Source organism: Taudactylus pleione, unplaced genomic scaffold (assembly GCF_031769625.1).
Source record: "Taudactylus pleione unplaced genomic scaffold, aTauple2 ptg000331l, whole genome shotgun sequence".
In the NCBI taxonomy this organism is placed as follows: Eukaryota; Metazoa; Chordata; class Amphibia; order Anura; family Myobatrachidae; genus Taudactylus; species Taudactylus pleione.
In genome coordinates, this window is record NW_028284732.1 from 3,158,360 (window position 1) to 3,181,032 (window position 22,673).

The following is a 22,673-nucleotide window of genomic DNA, read 5'->3' on the forward strand; positions in this document are numbered from 1 at the left end:
GCAATGCCCCCATAGTAGGCAGCAGCGGCACCTCTCCAGCCCGGCACCTCCCTGTGGCACAGGGCCAGCTGAGCGCATTGCGCCTGCCCTGGGTGCAGCAGCCATTGACAGTCTGCCTGACTCTTATTGGCTGCAGCTCGCTGCTCCCGGATGTCCACCCCCATCGACTGGTTGAGTGTTTGCGGATGATCGCTTTTGACGTTTTGGCCACCCCTACCATACAGCTTGGCAACTTAAATGTCTTTAGTTTATAGTGGGGAGTGAACATGTTGACCAAAAGTATGTTGTCCCAGACCAGCAGCAATAATTGTGGCATTTTATTCCCCTCAAGGGGAGCAAAGGCGCCATCACAATAGTGAGCAGTGTATCACTTGAGGTCTGGAATATCGGTACTAACATTAGAGAGAGAAACACTGGATCACCTATTGATGGAAGTTTTCTTAAGAGTTGTGCAAAGTGTGACTAAAAATGGACTTCTATGCCAAACTGCAATATCCTGATCAGCAGTTTGACTGATGTAAAAACAGCAATGGCAATTAACCCCTTAACTGAAATTGTCATTTCTTATTATTGCATTAGCTCAAGAGCACCTACTTAAAACCTATCCAACACAATTTAGTAAAATAAAAAAAATGAAAAATAAAATATATATATAACATTTCCCCCCCCCCCCCCCCCCTGGGTGGGGGATGCTGCAAGGGAGACACTGGGGAGGGTGCATGGATGAAGTGAGGCCAGTTGGTGGCTGCTGGAAGATTATCTGACTGCCTCTGCCTGTTGGGAATCTGCGTACAGTATTGCACATACATGCAATGCTGATTCTTTTTTTTTTTTCCCCTGGTTGGGGGATGCTGCATGGGAGGGTGCATGGATGAAGTGAGGCCAGCTGGTCCCACTGAGGTTGGTGGCTGCTGGAAGAATATCTGACTGGGCGCATCCAATGTGACTATGTCAGGAAAAGCCCAGCCTGGCATGGTTGCATCAGATGCAAACACGCTAGGCAAGTGGTTAATGCTAAACAAGCCTGATTTAACATTAGTTACTTTACTGTTTGAAAAACATAAGTCAAAACTGCTGATCATCGCAACTTTGAATAGCCAACGTTTATTAAATCTGCCCCTGATCTCTACTAACTGAGGGCTGGGCACACTTCTAGTGTTTTATGGAGTGACAACTATTGTGTATGTTTCTGCAACTACAGGACCACCCTATAAAAACATTACTGATCCACCCCTTAATCTCCTTATAATAATCTCTCTAGGCAAAACAAAATCTTATTTGTGTCCTGCTCTGAGGTATGCCAACTCCTTTCTTAGTGAGTAGTCTCTCTCCACTGCTCACTTTCTTCCTTGGTCTTTTGCTTCGCTGCAAACTACTCCATAGTGCTCTAGAAAACTGTGCTATTTGATTGGAGAAAAAAAATTGCATAACTCAGTCCTTTTCGTACCCCGTTAGTGAGGCTCAATGGAAGTAATCCATTCTTCGTTTAGACCAATTTCAAAAAGAATGCAACGTATATATTGGTGACAGGTTCTCCTGTTTCCATTCATTTTTCTCCCCAAGATCAATTTCTTTGGCTTTTTTTACATGCTACCTGGCACTATCCTGCTCCAGGGATCTGACAGCCAAATTTAGAGTCGCAGAGGGGGTGATTCATCTTGGGACGAAATTGCAAAGCTGCATGCAGGCAGCTTTGCTATTCTGTCCTTGCTAATATGCAAATGCAGCAGGAGGTGTATGACACCGCTTGCTGCATTTGCAATCCTAGCACTAATGGTGGACAGCGCCGAGCTGCCTGCCTGAGTAAGCCTCAGCTTAATTGTGCTGGCCGGGTGGCGAGGCCAGGAAACTGTGTCCGTGGATGCAGCCCCTGGCCTTGCCACTCCCGGAAAACGGGGAGGACATGTTTCCGGGAACGCAGGCCGTCCCCCGCACCGCCCCTTAAATTCCTCTGCCTGTTGGGAATCTGCGTTCAGTATTGCACATACATGCAATGCTGATTCAGCCCCAGAGTGCGGTTTGGACGGCAGGAACATTGCAGAGATGGCGAAGGGCAGACATATAGTGGTGTCCAGAAATGCACATTGAGACACAGTATATATGTGTCCAGCCAGCAAGTGGGCAATTTCTGCAAGAGTCTTTAAAAATGATCAGTCTCCAGCCAGATTACACTACCCCACCATGCTAATTTTTAATGCAACGCGCCTGGCAACATTTTCTGGGGAGAACACTGCTAGTAAATACATTTCTTCTTCAGGGTCCATAGGGCTCCACAGGGAGACCTTGGGGTGTAGGTGGTGATTGAGGACCGAGCACCACGCAGTTAAAGCTTTAGCTCCCAGGATGCATCAATCTGTACCCCCGAGGCACCTCAGTTTCGTCGTTGCCCGGCCGGCGTTGGGTCACCTTTATGCAGTGGGCTGCTTAGGTAGCCCAAATAGCTTTTTATTTTTATGATTTTACTTATTTATATTTTTGTATACTGAGCACACAGCAGCAGACTGTCCACGCGCCGCAACGCCACTTTCGGCTCGGGATTTCAGCGGGCATCCTGGGGTCCTCGCTAGCCGGCCCCGCGAGCGGACCCAGACTGCAACCCGGACGTTAAGGGGACAGGTAAGACGGATCATCACTCGCGGTGACCTGCGATTTGACAGTGATACCTCCGGTCTTGGGATAGACCGGAGATGCTGAGTTTGGACACAGGCAACAACCAATGTGATCCACTAGACCAGCAGGGTACATATGGAGTGGGAATCCAGTGTCCCGGTCGGTAAACAATCAGCATGGGGGAAGGTCAGCATTCCCCATTAAAGCGGCCCTTCCCCTCAGCTCAGGGCGCCAGTCCTCTAAAGTCTCTTCCCTGAGCTGCTCTCCTCAGACCATGCCCCCTCAGAGGTCTATGGCGGCCATTTTCTCTCAGGCACAGCCACAGCGCTCTCGGGAAGGGAAGCTCAGGATTCGGTCCCCCTACATACCTCTCCTTGGAGTCAGTGTATGTAGCGCTATAGCCTACCAGTCACTGAGTCTGTGTAGTTGATTGTAGTGCCATATTGCAGTTATGTTATTTCTGCATTGTATGTGACTTATGCTAGCGCTGCCTGTCTGTTTTCCTCTCTATACTGTCAGCATATATCTTTCCATTTTTCTCTGACCTTGCCCTAACCTACAGGTGTATTCAGGGTTTTTCCTGTGCCTCACATCTATAAAACAAAGTATTTGTGAGGCTCGTCACATACAGTTGGTAATTGCACTGTGCCATATTTGTGCTGTGTGCTCCTGCAGCTTGCCCAAGTATAAGACCGGACCAGTATATTGCATTCCTACTAGTATCCTACATACACAGTGATTGCATTATACCCAGTGCCATATTGTGTCATATTGCTCTGCAGCTATGTCTAGCAAAGGCTAGAGTAACAAACAGGCATCTGAACGCATACTGCTATCATGAAAATTATGTGCTGCAGGCTTAAGTGAGGAGGATTTGATATAAGATGGGTTATGTAGGAAGTGTTATACTCCACCAAGTCCATCAGATCCCCCCAGTACCTGTACAAGAGCCCCCCTGGGCTTCTTTCTCTCAAGTGCTGGCTACTATTGTGGACCTCTTAGCTGTAGTTTCCCCTATGGGGTTACGGCAGCAGGTTGTAATTCCTCCTCTGGGGTTGCCACAACAGGTTCAGGCGATACAGGTACCTCCTGTACCCCCACCATGGGTAGATGTTCTCTCTAACTCAGTGCAGAGTCTGGTGGCTACCGCTACTGCCTTTCAAACTATGTTGCAAGGTGAGAATCCCTTACCCAGTAAGCCTTTTAAGCGTTCTGTGTTATTTTCACAGTCAACACAATTCTCAGATTCTGAAGTATCATCTGAGGAGGCAGAAGATGCCGATCTCTCTAATGGTCCATACACACTGTCAGATTTCCCTTGTTGATTTGAACGATAACTATCATATCGTTATCGTTCAAATCGACCAGTTTCTGGCCCCTTCAAACGATGGTCGATACAGGCCAACCTGGTTGATATAGATCAGGTTGACCTGGTTACTATAGTGACCCGCGATCGTTAATCGCGGGCCGTTATAGTCGATGGGGGGGTTGGTGCATGTGCTGGATGTTCGACAACGATCATTATCTGATCGACCAGAAGTCTGACCGTGTGTATGCACCTTTACACTGACTCTCCTCTGGAGGAGGATGAGAGTCTGTCCAAAATTAATATTCCTGCCTTGGTACGAGCTGTCAGATCCATCTTACTAATAGAAGAGGACGAGCAAGCCCCTAAATCCAAGCACCCTCTGTTTAAATGACAGAAAGTGGCTTCAGATGAATTTCGTCTATCGGATCAACTAGCTGAACGGAATGGGTATGAAATACCGCCGGCCGCATGTCCGGCGGTTCGACTCCCGTCAGCGGCAGCCCGACATGAGCAGAGTTCGAAGCAGCGGAAGCCCGACAGCGCTGGAAATCCCGATCGTGGAAAGGTGAGTATCTACTAACCTAACCCCCCTAACCCTAACCCTCCTTAGGAGTGCCTAACTCTAACTTCCCCCCCCCAAGTGCCTAACCCTAATCCCCCCTCTAAGTGCCTAACCCTAACCAACCCCTTTGAAGGCACTGTCCTGCTTGGCCCAGACGTAATTGGTACTCAGATCTTTGGAGTCTCTCCATTGACACTCTGCTCCTGCTGCCTCAACGACCGTGCCTGTTGTCTCGGGGTCCTTACCTTTACCCGGACCTGGGTTGTCTGTCTTTGACGGCGTGGCTCTTGAGACATCCCTCCTGAGGTCCAAACGATTCTCTAGCTCTGTAATCAAAACTATCCTCAGAGCGCGTAGGCCAGCCTCTGCTCGGATCTACCACAGAGTGTGGCATACATATTACCAATTGTGTCGTACCAGAAGCTACGACCTCCAGGTGTTTAGGATTTCCAGAGTCCTGGCCTTCCCTCAGGCTGGATTGGACCTTGGATTCCGCCTGACCTCACAAAGTGCATGTCTCCGCTCTGTCCATTTGCTTCCAGCGTAGACTTGCTCCGATACCGGATATCCACACCTTACTCCAGGGTGTCCTTTGGATTCAACCTTCCTTTTGTCCCTCCAGTGGCTCCTTGGGATTTGTCAGTAGTTCTTTGTGCCCTCTAGGGTCCTCCATTTGAACCCATGGATTCTGTGGAACTCAACTGGCTTACAGCGAAGACTTTTTTTTTTTTTCTTGCTTTACCGTCCACCAGAAGAGTGTCAGAATTAGGGGCACTCTCCTGTCGCTCCCCATTTCTAATATTCCACCAGGACAGGGCTGTGCTTCGGACTCGCCCTGGTTTCCTTCCAAAAGTTGTTACTAGTTTCTGCATTAATGAGGAAATTGTAGTCCCGGCCTTTCAATTACCAGACCTCTCGGCAGGTGAGGCCTCCTTGGATGTGGTCTGTGCCCTCAGGATATATGTGGAACTGGAAATCAGATTCCTTATTTGTTCTCTATGGATTTCGCATAAAGGGATGGCCAGCCAACAAACAAACATTGGCTAGATGGCTTCGTATGACTATCTCACAGGCTTACAAGCAGGCAGGCCTTCCTGTACCGGTTACTGTTATGGTGGGTACAAATTACACGATATGCTCCCTGAGCGATATCGTGTAGTGTTGTCCCCGGCAGGCTGTGCTCAATGTCGTTCATGACATTGAGCACAGCTGCTGAACGATATCATTAACGATATCGTTCAGCGCCGGGCTCTCTCCCCCATTCCCTGACATGCAGCAACCTGACGAGATCGTCAGGTTGGCCTGCATGTCAGCCCGATGAACGTTAATGATGACCCAGGGGAACGCACGTCGTCGTTATCGTTCATCTTTTTGGGGTTAAAAATGGACGATAAAGTGGACGATTGAATGATAACGATGTCGTTCTCGTTCAGTCGTCAACTTTATCGCCCAGTGTGTACGCACCTTTACTGCTACTCGTTCTGTGGGTCCTTCGTGGGCAGCTCGCCGTGGCGCCTCAGCTATGCAGCTTTGTAAGGTGGCCACATGGTCCTCTGTCCATGCTTTTCTGAGGTTCTATGGCTTTGATACCTTCGCCTCTAAGGATGCTTCCTTTGGGCGCCAGATTCTCCTCTCAGCGCAGGAGTGTCCACACCCTTCAAGGACTGCTTTAGGACATCCCCAAGGTCTCCCTGTGGAGCCCTGTGGACCCTGAAGAAGAAAATGAGTTATGGTAAAACTTACCTTTTGTTAACTCTTTCTTCGAAGTCCATAAGGTCCACAGGGCACCCGTGCTGACGCACCGGCTTCTTATGGGCTATGTTTCTGGTCACCGGTTTCCCGTCTCCTTCTCTGTGAGAGTGTGATTCTTGTGTGTACCAATCTTCCTTCTCTCTTCTCCTCCTCCGGCCTTTGGCTTGTTATGAACTGAGCTGGCTCGGGGGCGGGGTATAGGGGGATGGACCGATGCCTCCTGGGAGCTAAAGCTTTAACTGCGTGGTGCCCGGTCCTCAACCACCACCTACACCAGTGTTGGCTAACCTTGACACTCCAGCTGTTATGGAACTACATAACCCAGCATGCACTGCTACAGTTTTGCTATTAGGGCATGCTAAAACTGTGGCAGGGCATGCTGGGATATATATTTCCACAACAGCTGGAGTGTCAAGGTTAGCCAACACTGACCTACACCCCAAGGTCTCCCTGTGGACCCTATGGACTTCGAAGAAATAGAGTTAACAAAAGTAAGTTTTACCATAACTCTCATTTATAGATTGCATTCTCCTGGATATTATTCTAAACCACTAATTGGCTGCTCCCATTTTGCATAATGACAATTGCGCTTTAAAGACAGAAGCATTATGCAAAGATAAATGCCACACGATTGCGACTACACTGTGCCACTTCAGTTATCTACAGCAGTGTAGGTAATTTTTCTTGTAATTTGCATGGTGGATTCCATCATGCAGTGTGATAGGAGTCTCCTAGGGTATGAATGATCACTATGACTACATAATTGTTTATCTGGGGAGCATATGGTATTTCCTGGTAGTTGTGTACTTTGCTGAAAATCTGTCCAAGTGGAAAAAAATTCTAATGCCTTAAAATTTCTAATGTTACTTTCCATGATTTTAGGACATCTCACTGGGAAACATGAGAGGCATTTTTCAATTTCTGGGTGCCCACTATACCATAATCTGTCGGCAGACGAATGCAAGGTAACCATCTGTTATGTTCAGCACCCCATTTCTCACAGCACTGTGTGCAACGTGAAGGGGTTTGTCGTCTTGTACTGTATGCATGTTACTGAAGAAGGCTGACCTGACCCATCCATGATTGCTTACATTTACAGAATTGTGATGAATTTCAGGTAAGAGGACAGAGTCGTGACAAACAGGTGGAAGACCGGCTGCTGTCCCACAGGCAGGATGAAAACAATAGGCATGCCACGCGGCACCAGGTGTGTAGCAATCATTAAACTGCATTTGTTCCTGATATGTCCCTCCTTGAGAAGACTAGATGGTTCAGGAGTTAAAAGATCATTGCACATTGTGTGCTTTCTATCTGGATTTCATCAGTATGTCTGTCTTGGTGAATAAGATATGACTAAATTGGACTGTATCATGTTGTTGCATTAGAGCACATGAGAAAAGTGAGGTATATGCCCTACTGAAGGTTGGATGTTATGGGATTGATTTTATAGTGTAGGTAAAATATGCTGTTTAATTTATAAACAAATTTGCAGCTGCCACCTGCGTTTTAATTTCTTGTAGAATGTGGATTTAGCAGTTTAGGTGATATACAGGGGAAGAACTTTCAAATGTGTAAAAAAAATAAATACATTTACGTGACCACAGGAGCAGGGTACTTTGGCACAGAGTTGTTTATGACACCATACTTTTTTTTTTTTTCTTACTGTTCATATATTTTTCTCTAAGTCATCAGCTGTTGCCTCTGGCCAGGACTAACCACTTTATACTGCGTGTACTCAACTCCATTCTGCCCCACCTGTTTCTAGCTATGATGCTGTTTTGGCTTCTGCTCCAATCCGACATGGGCACACAACGATTATGCAGCCCCTGGAATGCCTTTAAAGGCCTTTCCAAATTCTGACTTCTTCAACATGGTGTTAGATTGCGTAGTGGGTAAATAATCAGCTTCACTAATTTAGTGGTCCTCTTGTCGTGGGTAGACTGTGTTTCAAAGGTAGGTAACAAGACTGACTTACAGCTATTCTAGATTTGAACACTATCAGCTCTTAATGTATCTGGTGGTTGTTGATGGCAAAATGAATGCGTTCATAAATCGTGTGGGAGGGTAAAGCATCAACTCTTATAGGACTTTTAAGAAGCGGCACAAAAGCACAACATATTCCTGCTGACTCAGAGCTTGCCTATGTTTTGACAAATTCTGAATCAAAAGATAGTGTTTGGTCACTAGGCATTTTTGTCTCAGCCGTTTTCTTTATCCAATGGCCTGCTACCCTCAAAGCCAGTGGAATGGTGTGTCAAATTGCAGAAACTGTTTGAGGCTTTCCTTTATGTGCCTGGCAATTTAAGGTTGAAGGCTTCTACTACAGAACGGACAAGTTTTTTTTTTTTATCATGAAGCTTCCTACCTCCCTTGCCTGTTGTCCAGTTATGGGGCCTATCCATTAGCAGATAAATGTGAACAATTTATCGTTCAGTCGTTCAATTTATCTGCTAATGGATAGTTCTGAACGATAAAAATGCGCACTCCCGCGGCCGACAAATTGGGTCTTTTGTCTCTCCAACATGTTGGTCAATTATCGTTTATCGCTGACAGATATTAGAAATATCTGTCGCGGTAAACGACTAACGATTTTTTAATGAAAACCAATAGAAGCATAAATAAAATCCACTCCCAGAATGATGTCATGCAATATTGTTCGTCGCTAGCAAAAATCTGTCATGTACATGACAAATATCTGCCACAGCAGCCCCAGGAATTTTCAAAAGATAAATCCTTTTGTCTTTCAGAAAGATCTGCTAATGGATAGGCCCCTTTAGGGTGTTGACCCTGATGTTGGGAGGTATTATAGCTAAATAATTGTGTATAGGTGTTGGCATTCCAAGTGCTCAGCATTAAATTTTCTTCCCCAGTAAGACTTTATTTTTCATGTCAAATAGTCCTCTTAACGCTGACCAACGTAAACAAAATCCATGTTTTGTTGTCAGGCACCAGGTGTTGTAGATTTTAGTTTCTTATTGTACCGTATTTGTTGTGGAGTTTTAATTTTGTCGCATTACTCCTATTGTTTTCACCCAGATAATTTTGTGGACTTTGGAATGTGCGTGTTTTTTTTTTTTTATTATTATCCGGTGTCTGGTTTCAGCCTTTGGTTGGTTTGTTTGCTGGTGTCTTCTTTGCGACTGTTTGGAGAGCGTGCAACATGCCTAGGAGGCTACACCATGCAGAAGGATAATTCGAACCTTCTTTACTTATTGTCTAACTTGAAGATAAAAGGATAGAGCTTTTCTTAAAATTCATTATTCTGATCCCCCCCGCCCTTGCCTTTAAATGAGAATTAATCCTATTCAGCTGTGTTAAGAATAAGTGGATTCTGGGAATAAATAGAGTAGTGCTAGTGACAGAAGTCAAATTGGTACGTTGTATCTTCCAGGCTCCAACAGAGCGTCAGTTGCGGTACAAAGAGAAAGTCACTGAACTGAGAAAGAAACGGAACTCTGGCTTAACCAAAGAACAGAAAGAGAAGTATATGGTACGATATAAAGCAAGACTATGTCTTGAAAGGTATTGTGGTACATTTCTTTAAAAAAGTGTGCATTTAATGTATTCTACAGTCTTCAGTCAGGCTGCAACCCTCCTACATTGCAGAAGGTAGTCCTGTAAAAAAAATTTTTACTTTTTGTATCTTATTTTGTTGAATCTGGCTTAAATACATATTTCTGTCACTACCTTGGTGCATTGAATAAATGTAAAAGTCTCTGTTTGTAGGAACACAGGCAGACCTATGGTAATACAAGAGAGCCGCTCTTAGAGAACCTGACTAGTGAGTACGACTTGGAGCTTTTCCGAAAGGCCCAGGCCAGAGCCTCAGAGGACTTGGTAAGACATGTGACAGTGCATTTATATCAGTGCTGGCATATTGACCATAGAGATCATTTTAAAGTAAATTTTTCAGACTGTATACAGGTTACACAACTATATATGCTTCAAACCATTAGTATTTTTGTATAGCTAGCTCATCCTAATCGAGTCTTTCCTGTTGTGTGTGTGTGTGTGTAGGAGAAGCTGCGATTGCAAGGCCAGATCACAGAAGGAAGCAACATGATTAAGACGATAGTGTTTGGACGATATGAGCTGGACACATGGTATCACTCTCCATACCCTGAGGAGTATGCCCGTTTAGGGCGGCTGTACATGTGTGAATTCTGCCTCAAGTACATGAAGAGTCAAACTATCTTGCGCAGGCATATGGTGAGCAAGTCATGGATTCATTTATTATTTTTGCCACATTGAGCTAGAGCTTGTTAGAGTACTAGTATATTGGAAAGTAGTATTTGCTAGCATCATATATATCAGTATAGGCTATTGAAGGGCTTCCTGCTAAACCAGCCTTGCAGGAAATGGGCAGAAATTCTGTCTAAACCATTTTCCTCCACTTTGAACTTTTATCACCCAATAAAATGACCTATCATTATTGGCCAAATTAAGCTAATTAAAAAAATATTTTGCCTAATTTTTCATTCAGTGGTTCTGAACCAAGTCCCGACATTTTTACCTATAAAATAGGGATTTTCACTAACTTATCTACTGCTCAAGATGTGGTGAAAAGAAATTTGCGTTAAACCCTATGGAGAATTTTCGCACTTTAACTGGACGGCTAATTGAATATCGCAAATAAAGATTTTTCGCACGATAAGTACTTTTACGCACGAAAACTCATTATCACAGCTAATTGAATTACCCCCTAAGTGTTATGAGGTTATTACTATAAAGTACAAATAGCTGAAGGGCTGTAACATAAGAGATTTTCTCCATTAAGCCCACAATCTCTTTATCTATCCTTTGTTTTTTTTTATTCAGGCAAAGTGCGTTTGGAAACACCCTCCAGGAGACGAGATCTACCGCAAGGCATCCATCTCTGTTTTTGAAGTAGATGGGAAAAAGAACAAGGTTGGCATTAAAGCTTTAATGTTTTATCTGGTACAAAAGTCCCATTAAACATTGCCTGTCAATAAAACACTGTTGTACAGAAAAGCTAATTAATGCTGATTGATTAAAGCTGTTGCTTGTAATGTTTCTGCTTTCAGATTTACTGCCAAAACCTTTGCCTTCTCGCAAAGCTTTTCCTGGACCACAAAACACTTTACTATGATGTTGAACCTTTTCTGTTTTACGTCATGACTGAGGCAGACAATACTGGCTGCCATCTTATAGGTTACTTCTCAAAGGTATGAATTTATATTTTGTATATCTTATCAATCCTTGACTGTTAAATGAGAGATTGCAGGCGGAACAGCCACGAGTGACATGCAGGAAAATATATTTTAATAGCAGTTTTGTAGCTGTTCTATGGTTTGCGTACAACTTCGATGTTTAAAGATTTGCACATGCTCAGGATCTGTACTGCGCATGTGCAGATCGCCTTCTGCTCGCTCGCAGTGCCTGGATGCCACAGTCTCATTAGCAATCTGGTGGTGGTGGAGCGGGGCAGTGCTTGAAAAGTGTGTTGGGATGTGTGTATGTGGGTGGTATTTTACCTGTTTAGATATTTGTCTTAAAAGCAGCAGTATTACCATCAGAACAATTTATTTGAAGATCTGACCATTCACCAGCAAGATGTAGATTTGTAAAATGATTAGCAAGTCTGTGGTTTAATTCAGTTCTCATACACACATGCATAAACCTTCTGCTGTGATGTCGTTTCGTTCAGTGGCCACTCTTTGATACTCACTCACCAATATTCTCTTAAAGACTAAAGCAAAGTCAACAGACAGCCACCTAATGTCACTAGCCATTTTAAGTTAACCTGTGGGCTATTATAACTGGGGAATTTATTTTTACCTTGACAAGTATATTTAATGTATATATTCTGCTTCAAAACTGAGATGTCTGTCATTTCATCATACAGAATACTGAAATAATTTGCCAAATGCAGGCTTTGTAAGTGAGTGTAAGACGCTTGAATTGGGGTTTGAGGGGGACCCAGTGTAGGGCTTGTAGGAGAGGGGAGGCAGATGTAGAACATTTTGAGAGGAAGATGAGCCATGTAGCACCATTGATGACAGATTGAAGTGGAGAGTGGTGGGAGTTAGTGAGGCCATATAGAAGGAGTTTACAGTAGTCCAATCTGGTGAGAAAGGGTCTGATCGTGGAAATATTTTTGAGATGGAAACAGCAGAACTGCGAAAGGTACTGAATGTGTGGTTTGAAAAAAAGAGGGAGGAGTAAAGTATAACTCCTATACTGTGCACTTGGGCGCTAGAGGAAACCGTTGTGCTGTCACTAGCTGATGAATTCGATAATGGTGAATTTGTGGGCAGTGAGGTTATGCGGGGTGGTGAGAAGATGATCAGCTCGGTCTTAGACAGACATGAAGAGATAGCGGAGATACGAGTGAAGAGAGGGGGAGAGGTCAGGGGAGGAAAAGTAGATTTGAGTATCATCAGCTTAGAGATGATATTGGAGGACTAAAGAGCTGATGAGCTCTCCTAGAGGACGTATAGAGAGAGAATAGGAGAGGTCCAAGAACCGAACATTTGGGGACACCTACCATTAGTGGGTGTGTGGGGAAAGAGGAGACAGAAAGAATGATCAGAGAGATAGCCAGGAGAGGGCATTATCATGTACAGCAAGGGAGTGAAGGATTTGCATGAGGTGAGGGTAGTCCACTGTGTCAAAAGCAGCAGAGAGGTTGAGGACAATGAGCGTAGAGTAGTGGCACTTGGACTTTCGTGAGGACAGCTTCAGTGGAGCAGGTAGTGGACTTTTTGGTAGCAAGAGGTTGGCTAAGAAGGTCATGGTACATGGACATTGGCAAAATATCCGTAGGACCTGTTGAGTCAGGGACCATTTTATCAATCGGGACTGGCATTAATGATGAAGCTGTTGAAGCCATTATGTTTATAACAAAGGGATTTGAACCTGGGGGAGATTTATCACAGTTTAGAGCGAGATAAAGTACCAAGCAATCAGCTCCTGTCGTTTTTCAAACATAGCCTGTAAAGTGACAAAAGCTGATTGGTTGGTATTTTCTCTTTCCAAGCTTTGCTAAATCTCCCCCTTAGTCTTGACCGCTTTACAACAACCTCCTTTCGAACCCTTGGTTTTGTTGGCGTTGAATTTTCTTACAGGAAACACAAATAATACTTTTCTTCTGTGTATTGTGAATGATCTCAGCGACTAGTTTTAACAAGTCCCCTATTTTTCTTTTAAGCTTTAGAGACCAGTGTGTTGCACTTTCTTATTTTGATATGTGTGCTCTAACAACAGTGAGCTGGTAACGGCTAATTACCACATTAAAAACATAAACAAATGAAGTTGATAAGTGAGCAACAGCAGTGCCTATACACTTCAAATATTTATATAAATTTCGTGTTTTTGTCAAACGCTTTCCCTGCACGCGGCCGATTTTTGCCCTATTCAGTTCCAAAGGACACGAAACGTGTCCCGGCGAATCTCAAAAAGGCAAAATGTGCTGTCAGATTTGGGGAAATAACCTGACACCCCCCAAAAGATGCACTGACATGGGGGATCACTATGGATACCCCCGAAAAGCCCTGCTGAAGGTATTTTGGGTGCTTAAATGCTCTCAATTGCTGCTATTTAGCGTATTACACAAGTGGTGAAGAATAGCATTTAGCAGGTTTTATTTGTCCAAAAAAGTAGTTTCAGCAAATTTGGGGTACATGAAAATGGGTGCATGCATGGTTAAAAATCGCTAAAGTGAGGTTTTAAAAAACGCACTTTCAGCAAACTGCAATAAAAAAACACCTGGGCATATTTGGGGGACCCCCTGGAGTCTATTTAGCTAGTTTTTAAGTTTGTCCCGTAACTTTGAACTTTTTCGCCCCAAAAACGAAAGTACTTTTTGAGGGGATCAATAGTATTATTCTTTTTTTGACGCAGTTTACCTTTTGGGGACTGTCCCAAGGCAGCAGGGGTGTTTCCTGCAACTTTGCACCCCAAACCCCCAATTCTGCACTTTTTTCGCCTCCATTCAGAGGCAAATCTTTTCCGCTGGTTACAAGGCGCAGACTTTTCGCACCGGCGAAAAGTCTTTGCAATTGAATACAGCGGAAGGTTTCCGAAAGGCGAAATGACTTCATCTGCGAAAACTTTTTGCGGAGAACAGCTTTTCGCCTGCAATTGAATACGGCCCATAGACTTGAGAGTATTTAGAGGATTTGTGAAATTTTCTTGCGTTGGGTTTCGTTCGGGTTCTGAAGATCTATGCCAACAGAACCCTTGAATTTCAGAAAACTCATGCTCTTTTGGTCCTCATTGATGTCCACGAGAGAGGTTGGCTTTGACGCAAATGATTTCTAGACTCATCAGGCTTACATTGCAGGCATGTACGTGCCAGTGTGAATTTGCATTCTGCCAGATGGGTGAAAGCCTCCTAGGTGGCACTTCACAGAGCCTCGACTGAACAGTTGTCAGGCACCTATTGTTCATCAGTGCATACTCCAACTAAGGTTTACAATGCCAATGATTTTGTATCCAAGGATGACAGTTTTGAATGGTAGATGTTCTTATGAGGATCGCCACCCTTATGGACAGCTTTAAAAGGCTTCCAAGTTAGTGTCCTCTATTGGAAGAAACAGAATATGGGATCTTTATACTTCCATTAATTCATTTTCTATGAACATGTTGATGGACACTGTACCCACCTTTTAATGTGCCTATTTCTCCTGTTAGACTTTACAAAATGAAATATTTTCTCTGATCTGTCCTGTGGTTCTTAATTTAATTTGAGTACCATACTCCTTGCTGAACTTCTATATCCACAATGTAGAGTGTTTTCCAATGGATTCAGAGAACAAGATTTAATATGAGTATAAAAACCTTATTTATGATTGGTAATACAATGGAATAATAATGATTTTAGTGTTGATATGGTGAAGGGACTCTTGTAATGTGAATAGAATTATAACCAGTATTATCCTTTATATGGGTCCACAAGGGGTCCACAGAGCCTTACAGAGTAAGTAAACATAAACAGTATGAACAAAACAAGAAAAAGTGACTTTCATTAGAAAACATTGCGGAATATGGACAAGGTTAATAAACATTTTTGCAGCAGTAGTATCCAATTAAACAGCGGCCAGCCAACCCAAACTTTGGTCCGGTTGACTGTAAAAGCAAGGAAAGGAGGCCCTGCTCGTGAAAGCCTATAATCTAAAGGGGAGAGACAGTGAGCATGGAGCAGTGGTTTAGGAAGAGAGCTGGAAAGCTTTGATTTTAAAAGCCCGTTTTAAATTTTGAAGGTCAGGAGAGGGAGGGAGTTCTAGTGGTAGGGAGTAGCACGGGCATAACCTTGGAGGTGGGAGGAAGTAATCGGTTGGGAGGAGAGGCGGTGTTCATTTATGGAGCGAAGTGGGTGGGTGGGAGTGTGAAGGGAGATGAGGTCACAGATATACACAGAAGAGGATTAGGTGGGGCTAATGAGTGTGAGGAGTTTGATTTGGGTTCTGAAGGGGAAGGAGAGTCAGTGAAGGACTTGTACGAGAGAGTTGGGAAACACAGGAGAGAAAGATGTGTCTGGCAGCAGCATTGAGGACAAGTTTGAGTGAAGAGAGGTGGGAGACAGGGAGGCCAGATAAGAGGAGTTTACAATAGTCCAGTCTTGGTTGTATGAGGGTTTTAGCTGAATAATTCTTCATGGCTGATGAATCCTTATGACAGACCCCATTAATATTGGAGATTACCCATTGCCGGTTCACTTTGTACCTGCAACATCACTAATCCTCACTAATGTACAAAAGTCTTCACCAGTATGCATGATACACTAGTTTCTTGAAAATGAATATGGTCAATTTCTTTTATCCTTGTCCAGCTGTGTTTTCCACTGTGTATATACTGTGTTTTTGTTTGTACATGTATTTGTATGTATGCTTGCAGAAGTATGTGCAGGTATGAAAATGTTTGTTTTTGTGTAAACTTGCATGATTGTTTCCATATTAGTGTAGTCATGTCTGTTACATGATGGGCTACAATTCCCTTTTGATAAATAGTGGAGGGTTGTACAACGCTAGGGAAATCTAAAGAACACTAAAATAGCTTATGGATTGATAAAGATGCATTAAAAATGTATAGTATTTAATATGAAAATGTCAATGATGACAAAATTAGCTTCTAAAGAATTTATGGGCCTAATTCCACGAAGAAATGCATTGAGCATTTTATCCACTGGATACTTTTGGGCCACTTGTGCTTCCATATCCAGAACTGGATTGAAAGCAGGAATTTTGGGACATTTACAACCTCCAGCCACCGCCAACTGTGAGCTTTATTGCTAAAGACTGGACGGACTTCTATCAGAACAAGCTGGTAATATCTGCTAATTGGAAATTACCCAGATGCACCTAACTTCTTCTTCTTAACTTCTGAAGTTACCATTGCGGCTGGTCCATTATCTGTTATTATTGGTATCCACTTATTTGGACATACCAGTGGCCTACTATAGAATCAAATTGTGCCTGAGTACACTTGACCTGTGTTTTATATGATCTATTTGTATTATGTTTGTAATTTTGTTATCATATATATTTTCATATTTTATATATTTTTTTTTAATTCTTTGTTTTATTTTCAAATAGAATTTTTCCAGTATACAATTGCAATAAAATACTATAAAAAAATGTTTGTGTAACAATGTAATTCAATAAAATAACATAGCACACACAAGAAAAACAGGTACAACATCAAACTTACATATACCAGATAGATTACAAAATACAAACTAAAATCATAAGCACATTGACATAGGGAAAGACAGAGATACCAGGAACACACAAAGGGGGGGAAAAACAGGGTGGGGAGCAAGGAGAAATACGATACATTTTTAATGCATCTTTATCAAGCCATATGCTAATTATTTTATTGTTTAGATTTCCCTAGCACTGTATAACCCTTTTCTTTTTTTTTTAACTTGTTTATATATTTTTTTATATAGCTGCTATGCAACTCCTGACAGTGCCTATTAGATAAAATCTTTAGTAATCCTCCATATTTTATACAATTCTCTTTTTATCTGCACTCTGTAAGGGCTAATGAGGAGTTAAACTGTTTGCAAAGCGTATCTGTTACTACGCACTGCGAATCTCGGTGGCTAAATGCACCTACAAGGGAAGCAGAGTCGCATACATTTCGATCGCGTTTAAACTTCTAACCGAACATGCAGACTGTGTTTAGTAACAGAGCATACTTAGGTAGGCGAGGTTCAATGAATGTGGTGGTCATGCATATGCAGATTATGCAACCATGGACGTCAATGTAAATTTGCCTGTTACCAGGTAGATCTTTTGCACCAAGTGTAAGGTAGCTGTAAATGCTGACTAATGATTAATAGAAAACTAGGTGTAGAGGTATTGGCAGAATGTGTACAACTCTGCATATTGTGAATATACACATTTTATCCATGCATGGAGTTTTGTGCTACAAATACCTGATTTATTCCAAATCTGCATCAAGATGTCTTGCTTGTTCCATGTTACAAATGGTAATTTCAGTTCTGCTAACAAAATGGTTATTCCACTGCACAGGTGGGAAAAAGTACACTTTACATTTTGCCTTCTTTCTCTACATGACATACGGAGTGGAAATAAGCCATATTTCTTCTTCAGGGTCCATAGAGCTCCACAGGAAGACAGTGGGGTGTAGGTGGTAATTGGAGGACCGGACACCGACAGCAAAGCTTATTTTTGTCCCAGGATGCTTTGGTCCCCCCCTATACCCCGCCCACAGCCTGAAGGCAACTCAGTTTCGTTGGTGTCCGGGAAGAGCTGGATCACAGTTATACAGTGGGGCTGCTTTTAAGCAGACTAAGCATTATTTTATGACTTATTTTTATTTTACTATAACTGTGCAAGCAGTGCTAGACAGTCCTCTGGGCGTCTGCACTGCTGCTCCATCACTCCTCCGCGGCGCTGCGACTCCAGCCATCAGCTAGATACTCTTGGCGGGGCTCTGAGGGGACCTAGCTTTGGATCCCAGACCATAGCTGGGACTCAAGGGGACAGGTAAGGCGGTCTTACCTCCGGTCTCAGGAGACAGACCGGAGGCGCTGATGTAGACACCGGTTCGTCCGGGACTCCACTAGACCACCACAGCATAACTTATACTGGCGCAGGGGACAGCTGAGGCCAGGGACCTGGTGGTTGATGTCAGCGTAGGGGAGACTGTCCTTTCCCTGCGGCCCCTCCCCCAGCTCAGGGCGTCATTTCACTGCGGTCTTGCTGCTGCTGAGCTGCTCCTCCCTCACCCTCCATCCCCTCAGAGACTCACGGCAGCCATTTTCTGCAACAGCCACAGGTCTCTGGGAACGCTGGGTCCAGTCTCCCTGTATACCTCTCCTAGGAGCCAGGTTACATAGCGCTATTTCATACCAGCCACTGCAGTCTGTGTAGTTGAATTTAGTGCCCACTGCAGTTATATTGTATGCTCTGCATTGTATGTGACTTATGCTAGCGCTGCTGTCTGTTCATTTTTTCTCAACTGTCTGCTTATACCTTTCCCTTTCTTTCACTATAACCCTGAAATACTGAGGTATAGGGGGTTCACTGTACCTCACATCTACCTGTATTTGTGAGGGCTGTCACAGACTGTATATCTGTGTTGCGCACTGCACTGTGCATTGTGTGCGATGTATAGCAAAGGCAAGAGTAACAAGGAGGCTACTGCTCCCACTCTGGTTTCTTGTAAGTCCTGTTCATCAACTTTAGCTACAGAGGATCTCATTCAAGATTGGTCTATGTGCAGCTTGATATACGGCACCTGGCCCATCTACCCCTGCAGCCTCTCCGCAGGAGCACCTAGCAGTCCCTGTGGAAGCTCCCTCTATGGGATGGCCACAACAGGTACTCCCTGCAAATCCAGTGCCTCCTGCATGGGTAGACTTACTTTCTACAAAGAAAAAAGGATCTCAGACTGCACACTCTAGATATAGTTATAGATATAGATATATATATATATATATTTGGAGGTGCTACCTGTGGAGACCATTGATATATACACAAAGAAGAAATACAAGTGCACAACTCCAAATTAACTGATTATATATAAATACATTTTACAGTAAATACAATAGAGGTTTTTGGCATGATCTTGGCCAAGATTATGGGCCTGCCCACCATATCCGGGTAACCTCTTGTCGGGCAGGTCCCTAACATACTAGGGTTCAAATCCAGAGCGCAGGACACCCCCAAACTAGCCCAGCCAAACCACCCCAAAGCACCGCTCTAATAAGAAAAGTGAAGTGTAAAAGAAATAGGAGCAGCCGCTGGCCGCATATAAAGAATAAAAATAAAAAAATGAAATACATATATATAAAAGAAATAGACAGTGAAGTATTAAAATGTGTTAAAGGAAAATGTGTTATACTGCGGTGCCCTGAAGCAGATCAGCAAAGCAATCCAGGGGGACCCACACCCCAAAAATGAACCAAAGCTGCACTACACAGTCTAAATATTAGCAGGACTTACCTATGTTGTGCCCTGACTGGTGTGCATATTACATTGCCAAACTCCATGCTATAACCAATGTAGTAAAGGTGCTAGTCTGAGTGGGAAGTGGCTCAGGCTTCCCAGGTGTGCAAATCAATGCACTAATTAGTTTACAAAGAAAAAAGGATCTCAGACTGCACACTCTAGACATATATATATATATAATTGGAGGTGCTATCTGTGGAGACCATTGATATATACACAAAGAAGAAATACAAGTGCACAACTCCAAATTAACTGATTATATTATATTATTATATATATAATCAGTTAATTTGGAGTTGTGCACTTGTATTTCTTCTTTGTGTAGACTTACTTTCTACCTCAGCGCAGAGTTTGGCAGCTACCTCTACAGCCTTTCAACAAATGTTGCAAAAGGAGAGACCCTTACCTAGTAAAACTACTAAGTGTGCTGTGTTATCTTTGTAGTCCACCCAGCTATCAGATTCTGAGTTATCGTCTGGGGAGGCAGAAGACGCAGAACCTCTCTCACTCCCCTTCTAAATTGAATATACATTAACTAGTGAGAGCCGTAAAATCAATTCTTCAAATAGAAGATATAGTACCCACTCCCAAGGGAAAAGAGCCACTGTTTAAACGCCAGAAGGTAGCTTTGCCGGAGTTTCCTCACTCTGATCAGCTATCTGATCTAATGAGTGAAGCATGGAAATATGCCAAATAAAAAGTTTCAGCTGTCTAAACGCTTGATTTCTTTTTACCCTTACAGCTACTGCTTGCATTAAATGGGAAGTTCCCTCTGCAGTAGATTCCCACGTGACATGCCTGGTTAACAACTCTACCTTACCTATACATACAGCAACCTCCTTAAAGGAGACTACGGATAGAGGGATTGAAGCTAGCCTGAAGTCTATATACTCTCTTTCTGGAGCTTTTACTCGTTCTGCCATGGCTACGACCTAGGTGGCAAAAGCCATTGAGAGTTGGACAGAGGCCCTAGAAGACACATTTCTCTCTGATGCTTCTCAGGAACAGCTGTCCTACAACTCACAGCTGCATATAAAGAATGAAAATAAATAAGTGAAGTACATGTATATTAAAAACACAGTGAAGGGTTAAAATGTGTTATAAAAGAAAAATGTGTTATAATGCGGTGCCCTGGAACAGATCAACCAAAGCAATCCAGGGGGACCCACGCCCCAAAAATTAACCAAATTTGCACTACAGTATATAACTTGTAGGACTTACCTAGAATTGTGCCTAATACCAGTGTGCATATACATTAGCAGACTCCATGCTTTTAAACCAATAAGGAAGGGTGCTAATCCAGACTGAGGGCGTAGTCTTTCCCTCAAATGTGCAATAAAGCACATTAAATGGAGTATATGGGAAAGATTCCTGGACTGCACAACCTGAATTTATATAATGGGAGGTGCTACGTGATGAGTCATCAGGTAGCACCTCCCATCAGGAATCTGCCTTTTGGGCATTTCTACAGCATCACGGGTCTTTACCAATATCATGACAGTTATGTTGGCCTATCTTCGTAGTCAGGGGATCAGACTACTCCCATACTTGGATGATCTCTTGCTCTTAGCAAGCTCTCCAGAGAATCTTCACCACCACCTACAGTTAACCATTGCCTTTCTACAAACGTCCGGTTGGCTGATCAACTGGAAAAAGTCTCCCTGACCCCTTTTCAAAGAATGGTGCATCTGGGAACCTTCCTGGACTCTCATGCTCAGAGAATCTTCCTGACAGCAGACAAAATCTCTGCACTACAGCACCGTGTGCGCAGGTTACTCCACAGGCGCAGAGTGTCAATTCACTCTGTTATGCAGACCTTGGGATCCATGGTGTCCACCTTTGATATGGTGGAGTTTGCTCAGTTACACTCCAGGCCCCTACAACACCCGATCCTCTCCAGGTGAAATGGGCTGCCCCATCTGCTCAGATCCAGACGATGGGCCTTGCACCGGAGGTTCACCTGTCCCTATCCTGGTGGGTCCCGGACTGGGCACTCCTCACCACAGACTCAAGCCGCCGCGGGTGGCGCGCAGTGACCGGCCAGCACTCCTTCCAAGGACTCTGGACTCCAGCCAAGGCGATCTTACCAATCAATGTCCTGGAACTCCGAGCCATCTACCGAGCCCTCACTCTGGCTCAGGATATTCTTCAGGGCAGGCCAGTACAAGTACAGTCTGACGACACCACGGCAGTGGCCTACCTCAATCACCAGGGAGGCACTCTATCTGTCAGCAATGACCGAAGTGTCCCGCATTCACACATGGGCCGAACACCATCTCCCAGCCATCTCCGCAGTGTTCATCCCGGGGATTCTCAATGGAAGTGGATTTTTTCAGCAGTCACGACGTGCTTGCAGGGGGGAAGTCTTTCAGCTCCTAGTGGACAAATGGGGTGTACCGGACATGCAACTCATGGCCTCACGACACAACCACAAGCTTCCAGTGTACGGGGCCAGGATAAGGACCCCCGACACCGCCTTCGTGGATGCATTGTCAGTGAAGTGGACCTTCCATTTGGCGTACCTCTTCCCTCCAGTCTCCCTTCTTCCTCTGGTACTTCGGAAGTTCAAGCAAGAAGGGGGCAGAGTCCTGTTGGTAGCTCCGGCTTAGCCTAGACGCCATTGGTACTCCGATCTTCAAAGTCTCTGCATAGACTCTTCTCTCCAACTTCCTCAATGACCAGACCTGTTGTCTCAGGGTCCCTGTCTACATCCTGACCTGGCCTGTCTGTCTTTGACTGCTTGGCTCTTGAGACATCCCTCCTGAGGTCTAAAAGGTTTTCTAGCTCTGTGGTCCAGACCATGCTCAGAGCGCGTAAACCGGCCTCTGCCCGGATTTGTCACCGGGTGTGGTATACATATTTCCGGTGGTGTGCTCCCAGAGACTATGACCCTCAGGTTTTTAGGGTTTTTAGAATCCTTGATTTTTTTCATGCTGGATTGGATCTCTGACTCTGCCTGGCCTCTCTGAAAGTGCAAGTCTCTGCTCTGTACATC

General features: G+C 44.0%; 1 protein-coding gene across 6 annotated transcripts in view; it reads left to right on the forward strand.

Annotated features, from left to right (window-relative positions):
- The window catches only part of KAT7 (lysine acetyltransferase 7), a 47,902-nt gene that overhangs the window by 19,280 nt on the left and 5,949 nt on the right, over positions 1–22,673 (forward strand). For 4 of the 6 annotated variants that reach the window (XM_088443588.1, XM_088443589.1, XM_088443587.1 and 1 more), the window contains 7 exons: positions 7,116–7,198; positions 7,333–7,440; positions 9,625–9,723; positions 9,960–10,070; positions 10,251–10,442; positions 11,052–11,141; positions 11,279–11,419. In XM_088443588.1, coding sequence (XP_088299714.1) covers positions 7,116–7,198; positions 7,333–7,440; positions 9,625–9,723; positions 9,960–10,070; positions 10,251–10,442; positions 11,052–11,141; positions 11,279–11,419 — 824 coding nt within the window. The remainder of the gene's footprint in view (positions 1–7,115; positions 7,199–7,332; positions 7,441–9,624; positions 9,724–9,959; positions 10,071–10,250; positions 10,443–11,051; positions 11,142–11,278; positions 11,420–22,673) is intronic. The other 2 variants (XM_088443591.1, XM_088443586.1) reach the window with 1 other exon arrangement.